The 19543-nt window shown below is 49.3% G+C and overlaps 1 protein-coding gene across 1 annotated transcript in view; it reads left to right on the forward strand.

The window, feature by feature from the left end:
* Nucleotides 1–17804, forward strand: part of LOC116949617 (periplakin) — a 36641-nt gene extending 18837 nt beyond the window's left edge. Inside the window, exons 9-22 of the mRNA XM_032967107.2 lie at nucleotides 324–419; nucleotides 1101–1226; nucleotides 2397–2543; nucleotides 2816–2970; nucleotides 3335–3432; nucleotides 4038–4210; nucleotides 4984–5162; nucleotides 5651–5789; nucleotides 6508–6704; nucleotides 7098–7248; nucleotides 7621–7704; nucleotides 8291–8401; nucleotides 9439–9528; nucleotides 9995–17804. Coding sequence (XP_032822998.2) covers nucleotides 324–419; nucleotides 1101–1226; nucleotides 2397–2543; nucleotides 2816–2970; nucleotides 3335–3432; nucleotides 4038–4210; nucleotides 4984–5162; nucleotides 5651–5789; nucleotides 6508–6704; nucleotides 7098–7248; nucleotides 7621–7704; nucleotides 8291–8401; nucleotides 9439–9528; nucleotides 9995–15979 — 7731 coding nt within the window. The 3' untranslated portion in view covers nucleotides 15980–17804. The remainder of the gene's footprint in view (nucleotides 1–323; nucleotides 420–1100; nucleotides 1227–2396; nucleotides 2544–2815; nucleotides 2971–3334; nucleotides 3433–4037; nucleotides 4211–4983; nucleotides 5163–5650; nucleotides 5790–6507; nucleotides 6705–7097; nucleotides 7249–7620; nucleotides 7705–8290; nucleotides 8402–9438; nucleotides 9529–9994) is intronic.
* Nucleotides 17805–19543: the final 1739 nt, after the last annotated feature.

The following is a 19543-nucleotide window of genomic DNA, read 5'->3' on the forward strand; positions in this document are numbered from 1 at the left end:
CGACGATTGGCTACGTAGGGTGCGAAAGAAGTTCGACAAACGTACATAAAGAAGTCCCCCTCCTTAACCTCCTTCCGTTCCTCTCCTAATGCCTCACCACCTCTTCTCCAATCGCCCAATCCCTATCCTCTTTCCTCCCCCTCGCCTCAAAGGCGGTCGGGGTGTGCCGTTCCGGCCTTTGTAGGTGCTGCTCGCTAACAGCACTTGACCTGACAGTCCTGTGAAGGCTTCTGGAGGGGGGGGGGTGATCATTGTCTTCGTGGCATGTGATGTGTGTGGTACGATGCGATGCGATGATGTTTGGTTGGTGTGGTGGTGTGCAGGCCCACATGGACGCAGTGGAGAACGACTGGAAGAGATACCTCAACCTCCTCATCTGCGAGGAGGCTCACCTCAAGTTCATGACCGAGCACCACAAGGTAAGCGTCCTTGTGGGTGAGCACACGATGGTACAAACACGCGCACGTGCAAATTTACTGAACGTCCTACGGCATTTGGGTAGACACGCCGAACAAACTCGGTTGACGCAGAGATGAACCGACGTTTCATTGCAATGTTTTAATGACGATAATACAAATGATGAAGGTCGCTTTTGTTGTGGCCGAAACGTCGTGAGAATTTTATTGTGTTATTTTATTTTATCAATTTATTATTTTATTCTCATTCTACATGACTTTACCGAAAGAACCAAAGAAGATGAATCCTTGCAGTCACGAAAGCTTTAAATCGAAATTTAAGGCAAGCCATGCTCGGAAATAAATAAACACTCGCTAGCTCTCACAGCTCCTCAGGAGTTCGAATAACGGTACTCGCCTCTCATTGGCCAGGAACTATCATGGGGGGGAGGAGCCGATGTAGGGGGCACGCCCAACCGGAATTGAAGGTGGAGAGACATTCAAAGCCGATTGGTCATTGGGGAACAACACTAAATGGGATTGAGGGGTCGGTTGGGAGACCGGGAGGATAAATTAATGGGGATTAAAGACGGAGTTCAAGACTCACTCGGGCTAGGACTCCTTCACATCTGGTACCATCGAGAGTGCGATGAAGAGACCTCGCCAGCAGAGGGAGAGACACCGCGCTTTGTCGTTCCGTTTCAGTTCAACAAGGACGTGAAGGAGTCAAACGAGTGGCTGACCAAGCAGTCAGCGGACATGAAACGACGCTACACGGTCGACCCCAACGACAGTGCCCTGAGAGTCGAGGAGCTGCTCAAGGAGGTGCAGGTGAGTGCAGTGCCCAGCAGGGCCACGCCACCTTCACGCGCCCCCTCCCCCCCCACTTCCCACCCCCCCCCCCCACCCAACCCTCGGGGGGGTTGTGCAAAAAGCAACCCGGCGCCTCCTCAGGGCCCGACCAGACTGGACCAGCACAGAAAAGACTTTAAAATAAAAGCCTTATAAGCGAACGCTCGTTGAAGATTCAACTCCGCTTGCCTTCCCTCTCCAGCCGCCTTCGATCCTGAAGTTCTCGGCGAAGAGGTGCAGAAGGTAGCGGAAACGCTTGTCGTCGTAGTCAAAGCGGTTCCCAATCACGATTGAGCAGATGATGTTTGACACGGCATTATTGATGCTGAAGTGGGGGTCGAAGGTATCACCTGCAACCAGACACGACAGATAACATTTGCCAACAGTGATTTCCACTAAATTACTGCAGTGATCAAATGTACTTGTGTATGTTGAACTTCCTGCGCACCGTACGTAGCCAACTGTGCTATTCGGAGGTGCGGGGGAAGGACAACAAACTAAACACAAAAAGCAGTTCGAAAGACAGTAGTTTTATCAATCTAGATGATTTAAAAGTGCATAGCTCCAGTGGCTTCCTAATATCGGAAGAAAGAGAGCGTTCAAGACGGTTGCAAAAGCGCATCTGAAAGCGCATCTGAAAGCGCATCTGAAAGCGCCTTGCTTCCACACCTCCCGGGGTCTGAGTAAAAACCCTGAGCCTGCCCGGTATGATGCGAGCACAGTGCCATGAACGTTCATACATCTCGCCGCCTTTTTGTCATTATTATCATTGCCTTTGTCACGGTAATAACAACGACAATGGGCTCCCACCGCACTTGTGCGGTGGAAACAACAACAAAAATGGCAGCAAACTTTCAGCGCAGGCACCCAAGTGTCAGTTTCGCATGCCAACAAACCTTCCGGGTGACGAGCCAGACTGCCGATGACACCCGGAAGGTCAAAGCCGGCCCAGGGCTCGCTTGCTTCCTTGCTTAAACAAATCCTGCTGGATAGCATAAAGTCTGCAAAGCCCTCAGACTGATTGATATATGTGGATGCAAGGAAATCGAGTTCCGTTTGTGTTGGGTTTTTGTTGTTGTGAAAACGGCCACCCGCGTGCCTGCGGCTTATCGTGCAACGCGTCTCCGCTGCCCCCTCCGCCTTTCGCAGGAGAAGGAAAAAGAGATGGAAGCCTACGAGAAGAACGTGGTGGCGCTGAAGAACCGGGCCACTCAAATGGTGCCCCTCAAGTATCGCCGCGAGAAGATCCCCAAGCCGCTGACTGTGGAGACGCTGTGCGACTACGAGGATGGGGAAGTGAGTGCAGCGCGGGACCTCTGCGCCGCATCCGACTCGGGACACCGTCGTTTGCTCACCGTGTGCGAAACGCAGCCGGAGGGGTTCATGAAGTTTTCGTGACGGTCCTGTCAAAGTGGCTCTCAACGCGATCTCGATTTGGGGCTCCCGCCGAGGCGTAATAATCCGACGTACTCCTCCCCCCGCCTGTTGCGTGCGTTCGGCTGCGGACGCCAGGGAGGTGCCGTCCCGTCGAGCGTAACGAGCTCGGCGCTTGCGTGCGTTCTCCGCAGCTGGTCCTGCACCGCGGTGACAAGTACACGCTGAAGGACAACAGCGACAAGGAGAACTGGGTGGTGTCCAACTCGGCCGGCAAGACGGAGACGGTGCCGAGCGCCTGCTTCGTCATCCCCCCCACGGACCCCGACTCGATCGCGCTGGTCGACGGGTGCGTTACCACGGAGGCAACGATCCCCCCCCCTCCACCGTGCCCCCCACCCCCACCTATTCCACTTACCCCCCAATGCGTAGCCCAGGGGTCGGCAACCAAAATAACAAAAATAGCAGTTTCTTTTTCGAAATCGGTCAAAACAAGAAGTCCCCGCAATGTGAATAATGTCACGAAGCGGTCCTTGAGCAGCCGGAAGCAGCTCCGGAGCCGCAGGTTGCCGGCCCCTCGTGCAGCCTTGACGCCTGATGCGCGTCACGTGGGACACAAAGTCCTGCGCAGGCTCTACGTCGCTCCACACGCGCACGTGCGCGACCCCCCGAGTTTGTCACGAAGGCGCTCGCTCGTTTTCGCCGCTGCGCAGGATCTCCACGCAGTTCAGCGAGCTCAAGCAGAAGCGCCGGGAGACGGAGGCGGCGCTGCGGAAACGCGCGGGCGACGTCAAGCAGCAGGCCGGCCAAGGTACGGCTCCGAGGAAATCCTTCGGCGTGTCGGCGGTGACGCTTACGGAGGGAGAGAAGGGGGGTTCAGGGTGGTACCTGAATTGAGTAATTTCCTGATCTGTGTTTTAATGAAGGTAATTATAGTAATAAAAAATTCACCCCTGGTAAGGGATGCCGAGAGGCAAGCACTGTTCGGAAATAAATAAATAACTACCTATACACTCGCCGAGTCTTAATGGCTCCCTCGTGAGTTCGAATAGCGGCGCTGGACTCTCGTTGGCCAGGAGCTATCACGTGGGGAGGCGACGTAGCGGGCACGCCCAATCGGATTTCAAAGTGGAGAGCCATTCAAATCGGATTGGCCGTCAGGAAAAACTCAATGGAAATGAGGGGTCGGTTGGGGACACCGTTAGGAGAAATTAATGTGATTGGTGGAGAGTTCTGTAGAGTTTTGCGCAACGCAATCGTCGGTGCGTTTACCGTCAACGCCGACACGCTCGGCCACTTCCCGTCTTGGGCCCTTTCGGTGCCTGTGCTCAGCGGCCACGATGTCATTTTGCTTTAAAAACGCACACGATGAATAAGTACGTGATGGCCCCTGCGTGCGTGCGTCCCCCACACCAGTTCTGGCGGCAGACAACTCGGAGGAGAGGGAATGCGTCAAGCACATCTCCGACCTGGAGCGCATCTACTACGAGCTCGATGACCAGGAGCAGCAGATGCTGGTCAAACTTCGCACGCCACTCGACAAGAACCGGCCGGCCGAGGACGGCGCCTCTCGGCTACGCGAGCAGGACGTGAGCGCCTTCTTCAGTTATTCTTTTCCGCTAAATTTTCCGCCGGCGATGCTTTCTGCCTCGCTCGCCGACTTCGCCCGCGCGCTTACCGATGACGCCACACAAGCCGAAATGCTCCCAGAGTGATTTTTTAAAATATATATTTGGCAACGGCGCGCAAATCCAAGCGATCCACGCTGAGGTCAAGAGGGCAATACGATCGATGGGTGGCACCCAACACCGTTGCGAACGTGCGGAGCTTTACAGGGGGGGAAACGCGTACAATATCATCATGTTTATACTGCCAAGAGCATCATTGATGTCTTGTCCATAATTAAACGAGACCTTTTTGTACAGCCTCCACCTTTGTACACCTTTGCATTATCATTTTATCTCGTAAGTACCTCCAGTCTTCCGTGAACATTTTCAATTTGCAAGCGCATCACGGGAGCGCAAGCATCCGCAAACATTTTTTGAGAGTTTTATTTATTATGCTGACTATTAATGACGACGATGCTGCTGAATCGTGTGTGAATTATCTTTGATGATGGTGCCGATGATGACGTTGGTGATAGTGGCTAAAGACACTGCTGCTGATGCTGATGCTCATGAAGACGATGATGTCATAATGCTGCTGCTGCTGCTGCTGCTACTAATAATGGCAACAAGGCTCAACAATAAAAAAAAATGCTTCTGCTGCTCATGATGATGGGTGATGTTGCTGCACCCACTATTGCTGCTTCTGATGATGATGATGATGCTGACGGTGATGTTGACGATGGCGCACAACGCAGGCCATCCTCAAGAGGCTGCAGGTGCTCAACACGGAGAAGGCCAAGGTACAAAAGTCCGCCGAGGCCTTCCTCTCGCGCAAGCCCAAGTGCCCGAGCGCCCCCAAGCTGCGGCAGAAGCTGGACGAGACCGACGCCAAGTACACACGGGTCTCCTTGCTGGCCAACAACTACGGAGACAAGTGAGATCTCACCACCACCACCACCCACCCCTCCCACCGTGCACCGCACACTGCTCGTCCACACACGAATAAATAAGCGGGTGTTAGCGGTGGGGTAACGGTTTGCGCAGCTGCGCTGTGACCCCGAAGTGGCCACTGTCGTTCGGTTGCTTAGCGACATCAACACCCAAGGAGGATGCAAAATGAACAGCTACTACATTTAAAGATAAACGACCAAGCCTGGCATTGCGATACCCTGGTGGTTGTCGCTGTGGTGTCACTTTCGTACGAAGTGACGTGCGGCGCAGAACACTGAAAATTCACCGAACCGTGATTTTAGTCTCTCTTTTTGTTCCTTTTTTCCTCGCCAACGAAGCTTAACGCTCGCGTCCGACAATCCACGGGGCACCGGGTAGGTAGCTACAAGTCGAGAGCTGTAAAAAATAAAAATTCCCGCAAGCGAGGGCCTTATTCATTCAATGCCGCACCTCTCTTTGCCCGCTCCCCAGAGCCAAGGCTGCGTCGAGCATGGAGGTGTCTCTGCAGAAGGCGGAAGGTGCCATCGCCCCCCTGGAGCGCTCCCTCGCGCTGGAGCAGAGCATCCCCACGGACCTGGCGGGCATCCGCGCGCGCCGCAAGGAGCTGGAGGTGACCCCGGATACAGAGACAAATATTCCCCCCCCACCCCCCACCTCTTATAGCCTTAACATACCGTTGGGGCAAGTGCTGTAAGCGAGCAGCAATTATGAAGGCCGGAACGGTACACGAGGACGTGGGTGGCCAGCAGCACGCCTGGTCAGCCCTTTGTCTCGCCAGTGACGATGTTAACACATCGCACTAAGTATTCATTTGAGGCTGAGTCGACCTAGGGGAGGCCCAGGACCGGTTCGGATAATCGTCACCGGTGTTGGCCGTGAGTGGGAATCGAACTTAGGCCACCGCTGCACTTCCGCGTGCGCAAAACTCCATAAACCGATGGGGTGTGGCGGTGGCGGGATGTTATATCCCTCGCCTGGTATACAGGAGATCGTGGGTTCAATCCCGACCTAGACGACGCCTGTATATTCGGAGTTTGCATGTCTCTCTCCACGTGAGCCACTTTGTTGAGCAAACCTTTGTGGCCAGGCCGCTTCTGAAAAAGAGCTCATGCCACAGTGGGCTTTACCTGGTAGAATAAAATAGTAAAACAAAGAGCAGTATACGAAGCGCCTGCTTGAAAACCTGAGCCATGCCGTCCCGTCGGTTCACTTCCTCGACGAAACTCCTGACGATAGGGGTTGAGGCCCGAGACATCGCACGCACACAATGCATGGCTCCTCGAACCGCCGGCAAAGTTCAACCAGCCAGACGTGTCCGGCCCGCGCAGGCCGTCAAGAAAGATATCGGCGCCAAGAAGGCGCTGGTGTTGGAGGAGCCGGCGAGGAACCTGCAGAGCACCCAGCAGCACTGCCAGAACGTCGCCCGGAACTTCAACGAGCGCTGCCCCGACGTGGAGCGCCAAGAGAGCGAGGTGAACCGACTGCGCCAGCGCTTTGGCAACATGGGGGACCAGACGAATCTCAGGTGAGGCAACTGCCCTCCCGCCCTCACGCCCCCCTTTCCTGAACGGTGTTCACCTTGGCGGTGGTCCTGCTGCTGTGTTGCTGCGTACGATTTTCGGAGTCTGCGAGGCGTAGCTCTCCGATGCGTTTTTCGATGTCGTACCGCGCGCCGTACGGTCCCAACACCCGACGTATTTGCCCGCACACGCCCGTGGGGGGCTTCTTCAGAGGAGACGCTAACACATTTTGTTTTTTTAAATCGGCTCGCAGCAGGTGGGAGCGAAACGTCGGACGTCGTGTCCAACGACCCGCCGCAGCGCAAACCCCAAAAATCTCCAATCGGAGAGTCCGGTGTTTGTTGCTTGCGAAAGCGGCTGCTCAGACGTTGGGTTTTGTGTGTGTGTGTGTGTACCAGACTGAAGGAGCTGGACAATGCGGAGAAGGCCTACTCTAATTACCGGGGCACCTATGACAATCTCAACAGCTGGCTGGACAATGTGCCTAAACCAAGTGTGTCACAGAATGAGACCGTGGAATCCATCAATGCCAAGATCGCCGATCAAAAGGTACCGGTCGTGTCTCTTCATTTAATATGCACAGGTGCGACCCAGGCGCAGTTGTGTAACTCCGAGGATACATCTCTCTCCATACTTGGCACACTTTTCAGACCTTGTTGACAATGCCGCCCATGTTTATAATTATCGTTGTTGCTGCAGGAAATGCGCGTTTGATTTAAAACGCTGGTATTCCTGCTCTTCGTAAACGACTTCAACTTTTTCCCAAAGCTCCCCCCCAGTTTGTTCCTGTTCACGTCGTTGGTTCATCACTTCAATGGATAATTTAGGACGTGGATGAATACATGTCAAGGCACTCGTCTGCCACGTTTCGTATTTCTGTGTCTTGTATTAAAGTTGTCGTGCGTGTACGCGTCGTTGCAGAGATTGGCGGACGAGCTGCGTAGAAAGGAAACCGAGAAGAACAAAGTGGAACAGCTGGCGAACGATTATCAGTCAACGGTCCGGGTAAGACCTTTTATTAAAGCCCACTTCATAGGACAAAAAGTAGAATTGCATTTTCATCGTCTGTCCCTTCCATCGGCTCATAGTGATGATGTGACCCAAATAACTTTCAGCCACGGTTATATTTCTATGCCAGTTCTCTACTGCTTTCCTCAATTTTAATGTTTGGGTTTTTTTTCTTATAGCTCTTATACCACTTTATATATATCCATCAGGATGTCTGATTTACCCATACTCCTCATTCTGTGTCCATGTGTTTTTTTTACTTGACATAACAGTGGGAGGCTGGCTCAAAGGTCCAGGATATTAAACCAGCACAACCACAATCCTGGAATCCAGGCAGTGACCCATGAATAAAACCGGCTTCTCAATTGTAGAGAGTTAATGGTCGCGCTGTCTGATCACCAAAACAAACAAATTAGGGCGCATCAACAACAAAAATCCATAATATTCCGGGGCAAATCACTAAATGGTAATCCCTTCATGAAGGTGTGAAGCTGGCCTTTAAATGTTTGAATATTTTACGGACGTAGTCAAACTTGTGAGTCACAAACTTCCGCTGTCTCCCCTCCCCATCTGCCACCTTCAGAACTACGAGACAGCGAGCGATCGCTACCGGACGCTGGTGGAGCCGGAGCTGGTGAACGGCGTGAACTGGGACACGAACAAATCCTCTCCCACGCGGCAGGTGCAGGACGAGGTGAGTCCAATGTTGGAGACCGGGGCGGTCTTTAACTTTCCCAGAACGTTGATTCTTCTTAAGGCTTGCGATGCGTGCCTTTTTCATCGTGCGCACAAGAATGCTTTTGTAATGATTTGCATTTGAAATGCGCATAGGGTCGGCCACCCCTGGGTACGAAACAAACTAGGACATAACAAGGGAAGAAGAATATATGTTGCCCTTCCAATAAAGAAGTACATACAACTGCACCATCTTGAGGTGGTGCATTATTATGGATCCGACAAAAACTTTTAACGTCCCAGGAAGAGCCACAGATTTTATACAGGAAAGCTACGTGAAAGAGAAAATATCCTCGGAATACCAGGACCCTGTGGCAACCCAACATGATAACTACATGCAAACGACTACACTTAGGCTAATGGAGCAAACATTTGATATTAGGAAGCCACTGGAGCTATGTACTTTTAAATCTAGGTTGAAAACTCATTTCTTTAAAACTGCTTTTTGTGTTTAGTTTGTTGTCCTTCCCCCGCACCTACGGTGAGCATGGTTGGCTATGTATGGTGCAAAAGAAGTTCAACATACGTGGAAACAAAACCAAATAAAATGAGAAGCAATACAAACAAGATGGTAAACACTGCTGAAAATATTATTTGTTTTATTTTATTTTTCTACCTACGTGACTTTACCGAAAGAACCAAAGAGTATGGATTCCTGCAGTCACGAAAGCTTCAAATCAAGATTGAAAATAATCATTTAATCTCAAATTGAATCGTGGCCCTGAATCATTAAAATGCCAGCTACTTGCGACGATAGTGCATCATCACACCCCTAGTTCTAATAAGCAAAATCACATCTGGCAAATATAGCATTGTTCCAAAAAAAGTCAACTCTCTTAAGTTGATATAGTTTTAATAAACCATGAACTAGTTTAAATAATATCAATCAAACATAAAGCATTAGAAAATAGATGCTGCGTGGCATAGTCAAAATTTATAAATTAAAATACGCGTGTTCAAGATTGCAAATTGAAATTTCCTCTCTTGTTTTTTTAGGAGAGACAACTCGTCAAGAAATTTGCTGAAGTTTCTGCTGCAAATCAGCAACAGATCGTCTATCTGCAAAACATGCAGAACATCGTGAAGGTGAGGTTGCGTGCAGATATTGTTCATTTCCTAACGTGTAATTGTAAGCAATTATAAATATATTGGTTGCATTTGATGGTGAATGCAGGCAGTTTCACGAATGTGTGCCTTGCCATGCCACACTGGCATTGGGTAGTTTCCAATAATCCGGCAAGGAAACTTGAGATCTCGTCTCGTGAACTCTGGATTCGCGACGAACCTGGCTACCTGAGTTTGATTCCCAGACATGGCTCACATTAATTTGGTCAAACAACCCCCTATTGCCAACATTGCACGAGGAGAGATTTTTTTTTCTACAGCCATGAGAATTTCCATTAAATATATTTTTGGCTGACGACGAATTTACTTTTGAACATTGGCAATTCTATGAGAGCACATTATTTGGAATATACTTCTTCTCTCTTATTATGCTCTCGTTAAACCCTTTTCTCATGCTCTCTCCGTTTTTTTTTACTTTCTTCAACAGAATCCTCCAGTGCAGGAGGTGCAGGCGAGGATGTCCCAACAGAACCTGCAGAAGTCCCAATATTCGGGCCCAAGCAAACATGACTTGGAGCTGATAGAGGAAGAAAAGAAGAAGAGGCTGGTGCTAGAAAAGGACATGGAGTCGCTGAAAAGGCAGCTTGACGTCGCACAACAGAAGGCGGCGACACCAGCAAAAGACCCCGCTGCGGAGCAAGAGGCAATCTTCCTGCGCCAGCAGCTCCAACAGGAGGCCCAGAACAAGGAGGCAAAGGACGAGGAGCTGCGCCTCTTGAGGGACCGACTTCAGAAGTCGGAACGGGCAATGCAGGAGGCGGCACAGAAGGTCATCATCAAGGAGGTTTCGAAGGTGGAGAAGGATCCGTCAAAGGAGAGGGAAGTTAATGACCTCCGTAATCAGATGGCAGACATGACTAGGCAGATCGAAGAAGAGCAAAACAAAAGGTCATCTGCTGAGAAGTCCATCGTAATGTACGAAAGGAGAATCAAGGAAATAGAACAGCAAGGGCCAAGGGTTGAGAAGCAAGTGACTATCAAGGAAGTGCCGAAAATTCAACAAGATCCACTTCTACTAAAAGACTTGGAAGAAGCACGTAGAATGTTGGAGCAGGAAACCGCAAAGAATAAGGCATCGGAGGAAGAACTTCGATTGCTGAGGCAAAGATACTCCACACTGGAAAACACCAAGCCCAAAGTAGAGGTTAAAGAAGTATTAAAAGAAGTTGTGAAGGCAGATCCCAACACTGAGAAGCAGGCAGCGGACTTGAAGAGACAGCTGGAAATGGAGAGGCAGAAAAATGATCAGATGAACAAGGAGATGGTTACTCTTCGGACAGATCTCATGACGATCCAGAACCGCAAACCAGAAGTCCAGGTCAAGGAGGTGGTGAAGCTGGAGAAGGATCCTGAAGTGATGAGGAACCTCAGTGCTATTCAGCAGCAGCTGGAAGAGGAAATAAGTAAGAAGACATCTGCAGAAAAGAGAGTCTACATGCTAGAAAATAAAATAAAAAATTTTGAAGAGAAGCCACCTGTAGTTGAAGAAAAGGCAATTATAAAGGAAGTTTTTAAAGTTGAGACTGATCCCCAGACCACAAAGGAACTCGCAAACTTGAAGCAAATGCTGGATGAAGAATTTGAGAAGAACAAGGTTTCCAAGAAAGAAATTCTGACACTTCAACAAAAATACACCGCCCTGGAAAACACCAAGCCAAAAGTGGAGCTCAAAGAAGTCATCAAGGAGGTGGTGAGAGCAGATCCGGAGACAGAGAGGCAGGCAGCTGATTTGAAGAAACAGCTGGCCGAAGAGAAGCGCAAGTCTGAAAAAGCAGACCGAGAGCTCGACGCTCTCAGAATTGATGTTGAGGCCTTGAGAAACCGCAAGCCTGAGGTGCAGGTAAAGGAGGTCGTCAAGGTAGAGAAAGATCCCGAGGTGGTCCGAGAACTTAATAAAGTCAAGCAGCAGCTGGAAGATGAGATTGAGTCAAGAAAGGCTACAGAAAAGAAGTATGTGCTCATTGAAAGGAGGATTAAAGAGGTGGAACAGGCGCCTCCAAAGATAGAAGAACGACTCGTCATTAAGGAGGTCGCGAAGGTGGAAAGAGACCCAAAACTGGAAGAAGAGGTTGTTAGCCTCAGGAAACAGCTGCAGCAGGAGATTCAAAGATCAAAAATATCCCAAGAAGAGATTCAGACAATTCAGCACAAATTTGTCACCCTTGAAAACACCAAACCTAAAGTGGAGATCAAAGAAGTCATCAAAGAGGTGGTAAGAGCAGATCCGGAGACAGAGAGGCAGGCAGCTGATTTGAAGAAACAGCTGGCCGAAGAGAAGCGCAAGTCTGAAAAAGCAGATCGAGAGCTCGACGCTCTCAGAATTGATGTCGAGGCCTTGAGAAACCGTAAGCCTGAGGTGCAGGTAAAGGAGGTCGTCAAGGTAGAGAAAGATCCCGAGGTGGTCCGAGAACTTAATAAAGTCAAGCAGCAGCTGGAAGATGAGATTGAGTCAAGAAAGGCTACAGAAAAGAAGTATGTGCTCATTGAAAGGAGGATTAAAGAGGTGGAACAGGCGCCTCCAAAGATAGAAGAACGACTCGTCATTAAGGAGGTCGCGAAGGTGGAAAGGGACCCAAAACTAGAAGAAGAGGTTGTCAGCCTCAGGAAACAGCTGCAGCAGGAGATTCAAAGATCAAAAGTATCTCAGGAAGAGATCCAGACAATTCAGCACAAATTTGTCACCCTTGAAAACACCAAACCAAAAGTGGAGATCAAAGAAGTCATCAAGGAGGTGGTCAGAGCAGATCCGGAGACAGAGAGGCAGGCAGCTGATTTGAAGAAACAGCTGGCCGAAGAGAAGCGCAAGTCTGAAAAAGCAGACCGAGAGCTCGACGCTCTCAGAATTGATGTCGAGGCCTTGAGAAACCGCAAGCCTGAGGTGCAGGTAAAGGAGGTCGTCAAGGTAGAGAAAGATCCCGAAGTGGTCCGAGAACTTAATAAAGTCAAGCAGCAGCTGGAAGATGAGGTTGAGTCAAGAAAGGCTACAGAAAAGAAGTATGTGCTCATTGAAAGGAGGATTAAAGAGGTGGAACAGGCGCCTCCTAAGGTAGAGGAGCGCATTGTTATAAAAGAGGTAACGAAAGTGGAGAAAGATCCACAAACGGAGCAAGATCTGGTAAGCTTGAAAAGGAAATTGGAAGATGAGATACAAAGAAATCAAGTTTCACAAAAGGAAATTAACCTCCTGCAGCAAAAGTACATGACTCTGGAAAACACCAAGCCTAAAGTGGAGATAAAAGAGATCACGAAGGAGGTGGTGAGAGCAGACCCTGAGACGGAGAGGCAAGCGGCTGAGCTGAGGCGACAGCTGGCGGACGAGAAGCGCACCTCGGACAAAGCGGAGAAAGACCTGAGCACGCTTCGGCGAGAGCTTGACGCCCTCAAAAACAAGAAGCCCGAGGTTCAAGTGAAGGAGGTGGTCAAAGTCGAACGAGACCCTGAACAGGAAAGAGAAATCGTCAAACTGAAGAACACGCTGGAAAACGAGAGAAAGAAAAAGAGCATGGCAGAAGAGGAAAATGATTCGCTTCAGCAGAAAATCCTGATGCTTGAGAATCGGAAGCCCAAAGTTGAAATCAAAGAAGTTGTCCATGAAATACTCAAGGCAGATCCACAGACTGAGAAGGAGGCGGCCGAGTATAAACGGCAGCTGGAACAAGAGAAGCGTAAACTTAAGGATTCGGAGAGAGAACTGGCCTCCCTACGCACAGACCTGAACGAGCTACGCAATCGCAAGCCAGATGTGCAAATCAAGGAGGTCGTAAAGGTACAGCGAGACCCGGAGCAAGACAAGGAGATCAGCAAACTCACGAAGTCTCTGGATGAAGAATCTCGTAGAAACAGGAAGTTTGAAGATGAAATCCACTACCTCAAAGAATCGCTCACTAAACTTGAAAACACGAAACCTAAGGTGGAGATCAAAGAAGTGGTCAAGGAAGTGGTGAAGGCAGATCCTGAGACGGAGCGACAGGCAGTCGATTTGAAGCGGAAATTGACAGCCGAGAAAGAGAGATATGATACGGTGATGGGCGAGCTCAACACACTGAGGATAGAGCTGAACTCGCTGCGCAATCGCAAGCCCGACGTGCAGATCAAAGAGGTCGTCAAATTGGAGAGAGATCCAGAGCTGGAAAGAGAGCTGAAGCAATTGAAGCACATGTATGAGGAGGAAATAGAAAAGAACAGGGATGCTCAGAGGGATCTGGTCAGTGTCCGGAGACAGTATACCATTCTGGAGAAAGAAAAACCAAAGGTGGAAATCCAGGAAGTGTTGCGCGAAGTTGTGCGTCCTGACCCAGAGACCGAGAAAGAAGCCTCGGAACTTCGGTTGCAGATGATGAAGATTAAAGGTCAACTTTCAAATGCCGAACGAGAAGCACTGAAACTTCGTGAAGAAGTCAAAACGTTGCAGAACAGAAAGCCTGAAATTCAAGTGAAGGAAGTCCTTAAGGAGACTGTTAAGTTTGAGAAGAATCCAGCGGCGGAAGAAGAGGTGACACGCATGAAAAAGGAGCTTGATAGGGAAATGCAAAAGAGAACCGATGCTGAGCTGCAGTTAACAAAACTTCAAAACAAAATCTTTAACTTGGAAAACCAGCCCCCGAAGATTGAAGAGAAGGTTGTTATCCAAGAGTCCATCCAGTACAAAACAGACCCCAATCTGGAACGTGAAGTTGACTCGCTAAAACAATCTTTGAATCAAGAGAAGAAACGGCAGCAATCGTTGGAAGAAGATTTGGGACAGCTTCGCAGCACGGTATCTGAACAGAAGCAACTGATCACGCAACTGAGAATGGACTCGCAGGAAAAGAACGAACTTGAGCAGGAACTGAGGCGCACGAAGAATAGAATGACAACTCTGGAGCAGCAGAAAAGTAAAGTGGAAGAGAAAGTGGTTTACAAAGAGGTTGTGAAAGTGGAGCAGGATCCCGAGGTTATGAAAGAAGCGGTACTTCTAAGATCTCAACTGAACGACGAGCGCTCAAAGCGCAATAGGCTTGAGGATGAGGTGGATCGAATGAAGGCGAGAATGCACGATCTTGAAATTGAGGCCACCAAGGAAAAGATTGTTTATAAAGAAGTGGTAAAGATAGAGAAAGACAAGATGGTTGACAGCGAACTGGAGAAACTTCGCAGCCAGCTTGACGATGAGTTGAGAATACGGAGAAACAAGGAGAGGGAGCTGCAGAAACAGTCGGAGGTTATAACGGATGTCCAGTCAGAGATCGAAAAGCTCAAGAGAAAACTCACAGACACCGATAAGGTCATAAACAGCAAAGAGGGCGAGATAGTGGCGCTGCGTGACAAGCTTAGCAGATTGGAGAACAGACAACCGGAGGTGACGAGGACTTCAACGGAAAAGACGCAGTCTCATCTGAGCCGTAAGATCGTCGTCATGGATCCTGAGACTGGAAAAGAAATGACTCCGTACGAAGCCTACAAACTCGACCTCATTGACTGGAAGACGTACAGTCAGCTGGCAGGGCAGGAGTGTGACTGGGAAGAAGTGAGCGTGTCCGGGCCAAAAGGGATATCATCCTCTCTGCGGGACAAGAAAACGGGAACCAAGTTCTCCATTGAAGACGCCCTGGCGAGTGGGAAGGTCACGCAACAAGACGTGCAGCAGTACAAGAACAGAAAGATGACCATTGCCGAGTTCGCTGCTAAGGTGTCGGGCCAAACCTTTAAGCCTCAGCCTGAAAAAGAAGAGGGCGTAAAGAAAACAAATTCCTCCCAGGTGAGCAGCTCCTTGCAAAGGGAGCCCGCCCAAAGCAAGGATTTCACCGTCCTGGACCTCGAGACGCCGCCTATCGCCGGCGTGTTCGATGTGGACACCAACCAAAAGATGCAGATAAAAACGGCCACCAGCAAGAACCTCATCGATCCGATAACGGCGCAAAAGCTGCTGGAAGCACAGGCCGCGACCGGGGGCATCATTGACGTGGCCAACGGTGAGAAGTACTCGGTGCACAAGGCTGCGGACATGAATTTGATCGACAGCAGCTCCGTTCAGCGACTGCTCGGTGCGCAGAAGGCGTACACCGGAATCGAAGATCCGACAACAAAGGAGCGGCTTCCCGTGGGCATTGCGCTCAAGAGGGGCTGGCTGTATCAAGACGCAGCCTACAAGTACCTGGAGGCGCAGTTCCTCACGGGGGGACTGGTAGACCCCAACAAGGCCGGCCGCGTGCCCGTGGGAGAGGCCCTGGCTCTGGGCATAATCGATAACGAAGCCAAGCGGGCACTGGAGGATGACAAAAGCCACCCGAAAGACATCACGGACCCCATTTCCAAGAAGCGGCTCACCTACAAGGAGGCGTTGAACCAGTGCAAGGTGGAGAGCTCCACAGGGTTGCCTCTTCTCAAGGTGTCTTCCAAGAGCTCTGGGGGCTCGTCAAGGTTTACACGCTAAAGAGGAGCTCCGCTACAACTCCGCAGCGATGATAGGACATGCTCATTCACATCCATTGCCAATCGACACAAGCTCACAAAAAAATCCTTTCCCATTATTGTCCAAGGTTCCCGTAGGACCCAATTTTATTATTCAGGTGACAAGAGCGTAGTTCATTTACACTTGGTGAAACTGGACACTTTTCAAGAGTTTACTTGTTCACACTTCTTCAATTTGTCTTTAGCTTTAAAAAAAATTAAAAAAAACCTTTAACTATTTACAGACATGCGAGTGTAGCATAACAAAATCGGTCGAATCCAAGAATCATATTTGCATTTATTACACGCCACAGCGGAAGGTTTTACGGCTCCCCAACTGTTATTGCTACACTGCAGGGTTTTGTTGATTTAACATCTCATCAAAATGTTATCAAATGCTGCAAATAATAAATCGAAAGCAATCATCTGATGTATTGTAAATGTCAGTACAATACACACGAGGTAATTATTAAGCATGTTAAAATAACTGAGCTCAAGAGGAAATTGACTATTTCACAATTCGGAATTATTTTCCTTTTTAAAACAATGCACCAGCACGTTTATTTAAAATAGCATTGGGTTCCAAAACTAATTTGGATATCTTCCAGTCACACATGTTCACATAACACACTATCAGTACATCCGGGTATACAGTATTTGCAATTGATCATGCTACATCCCAAGCAAACATGCAACGTTGGGGCAACGTTGCCACGTGGTTGGACCAACGTTCCGTATCTACTGGATGCTTCTTGTAAAATGCTAGATAAAGGATTATATCGATATCCTTGGCACAACTTGGTGGCATCATCTGGTGTATTGTATAACAATGCATACTCACTTTTGCAAATAATAAATCGAAAGCCATATGACAAAGTGGCAATTGTTGTTTATAATTTATAGTTACAGGTGACATTTACTGTTTTTGGTACTGGCTATGACACATGCACATTGGCTGAATGCGGTTTAGACTGGATCACGTGACGCATGCAACGTAATGGTCGTTTGTGACGCGACGGAGGGTGTAAAGGTTCTCATGCCCGCCATATTCACTGGGTTGAAACTTTAGCAAGTTAAGGGACACGTTAAGTGAATTGGCAAGCCAATCGGAGTTCGGGTGGAGCAAAGGTGGTGAAGCCAAAAATACTCTGACGCAGTCGTTGTCACGCCCGTGGTAAACGCGCAACGTTGGACCAACGTCCGGTGTTTAGTCGGACGCCACGTGTCGCCACTTGACCCTCCCTACTCGTCATCATTCCCATCATCATTGGCAGCAGCGGCAATGATGGCCCGGGTGAATCCACTGCTGGATGAACGCCTCTACATACGATGTAAAATGCCAGCTTGGTGGTGATAAGTTTTTATGGTACTTGCTATCGGGTTTTTTTGTAAAGATGTTTAATGCATGATGTGTACATCTCTTTATTACATGACTGTACTCCGAGTTTGCCGAATGCTCTTACACTTTAACATGGGCTCTGCTGTGTACATGTTTGACGCGTCTTCAACTATCAAGCACAAGAGGATTATTACTGGCAGGCATAGGTATTGCATTTAGGTGCAAATAAGTAGAATGATAATCCCGTGTAATATTTTGTATCTTGATGATGGGTTTACATGACTGTTTAATAGGGGGGGGGGGGGGAGAGTTGAAATATATACATACATGTTTATCTGCCTAATATTGTGTTTGGTACCAGGGGGAAGTATTCTTAAGTCTCTTTAATATAAGCATTGCTGGGTTATGTATTGCATGGAACCTGTTTTGGTAATAAAAGAAAATAAATACTTTCTTTTTGATGCTTTGACATATAGTCCCCTTGAAGTGCAATGCACGTGATTGGTCACGCACTTGGCGCATCATCATGATGTCCCAAGGCTTGAATCACCACCGATGAGAACCATTTCTTTACACCTTTTATACATATTCTTGGTTCTTTCACTAAAGTCACGTAGAAGGGAAATAATAAAATAATAAAAATAAAACAATAAAATTCTCACGACGTATCGATTGAAACACAAGCAATCATCATCAGGTGTGAAAAACAATTTTTAATACATTTTTTTATAATTTTCTTGCTGTGGTTTTCACACCTGATGGCGATTGCTTGTGTTGCAATCGAAACGTCGTGAGAATTTTATTGTTTTTTATTTTATTATTTCCCTTCTACGTGACTTTACCGAAAGAACCAAGAATATGAATCCCTGCAGTCACGAAAGTTTTAAATCGAAACCTTTTATACACTTTACTACAATCGATCCACTGCGGGGCCGTGCTGAGCTTCAACATCCACTTTCATTTTGTTGAACGAAGTGAGTTAGTGACTCAAGAGAACGCGCGGATTAGTGTCCTCTGCAAGAGTCGCCTTGCTTCACCGTTCCGCTGAGAATTTATGTTGTTGCATTTGTCATTGTTGCAAGTGAGGTGTTATCCTGGCCTCTTGAGTTCTCTCCTGGTTAAAACGACATATACTTAAGCGAAAGTAATCTGGCAAAAAGCAATCACGTACTTGTGATTTTTTTTTTATATATGGGGAGAAAGAGGAGTATGGATACATTTTCTCACCCGTGCAATTCCCTCTTTCTATAACGGCAACAGAAAGGACAATGACTCAAATGCAGTGCATCTCTACAAGATTTGTAATGTATTAACGATGCCGTTTGATTCGTTGTGCACTATTGACATCGCGTAGGGACGCGAACCAACTTGGGCGGGAAAACAATTTCCTGCCAACCCATTACAACCAACCCACCATCACAGCTCTCGGGCGACGGTAACAGCACGGGCTTGTGCATGGCCCTCGTAGTTCACCGGCTTGCCAACGGCGCCCCGGCGTAGCGACAATCGCGGAACAACTCTGCGACGAAACGGACCCTGGTGCGCCAACCGTTCGCACCGACCCTGACGCGTGCTCCCCCTCCCCCCCTCCCTCGGTGTTTGAGGCGAAGCAGCAGAAGCCCCCAGGGTACGTAACGACAGTCTTAGGGCCTGCCTTACGCCACCTCGACGGCGCTCTGAGCGACTCCGCGGCACCAGCAGCCACCGGCTCGCCCAGACAACGGCGGCCAGCGCCCGCAGCGTAGCCATGCGCAAAGCACCGTGGCGGCCACCGAGCGGCCCGTACGACAGCAGCGCCCCGGCCGGAGCCCCGCGGGAGGCCCCCTCCCTCGGCTCTGGCGAACGTCGCCCCCCCCCCCACACTTTTTTGTACGCGGGTAGCCCTCGCTTCGACACACAAATGTGGTCGCACGCCATCGCAGCCCCTGTCAATCCACTCGACCTCGTGCAGCGCCCTCCAATCGGAGCCCCGTAATATCGTTACGTAAGCCCTTGACTTTATTTGTTGACCTCGCTCTCTACCAATCACGCACGGCCCCGTCGAATAACTCCTCCCCCCCCCCTCCTCTCACCCCGCACTGGCTAACTCGAGGCCCCTGCCCCCTGGTCAAGGGCAGACTCCGTGGTTGGCGATGCGATAACATCGGACACCCGACGAAATCACTGATCAGAGACTTGCCCCCCACATGTGGTGGGTGTGGATCGTAA

The sequence above is a fragment of the Petromyzon marinus genome, chromosome 37 (genome assembly GCF_048934315.1).
Source record: "Petromyzon marinus isolate PM22_M1 ecotype Great Lakes invasive population chromosome 37, UKy_Petmar_22M1.pri1.0, whole genome shotgun sequence".
Lineage (NCBI taxonomy): Eukaryota > Metazoa > Chordata > Hyperoartia > Petromyzontiformes > Petromyzontidae > Petromyzon > Petromyzon marinus.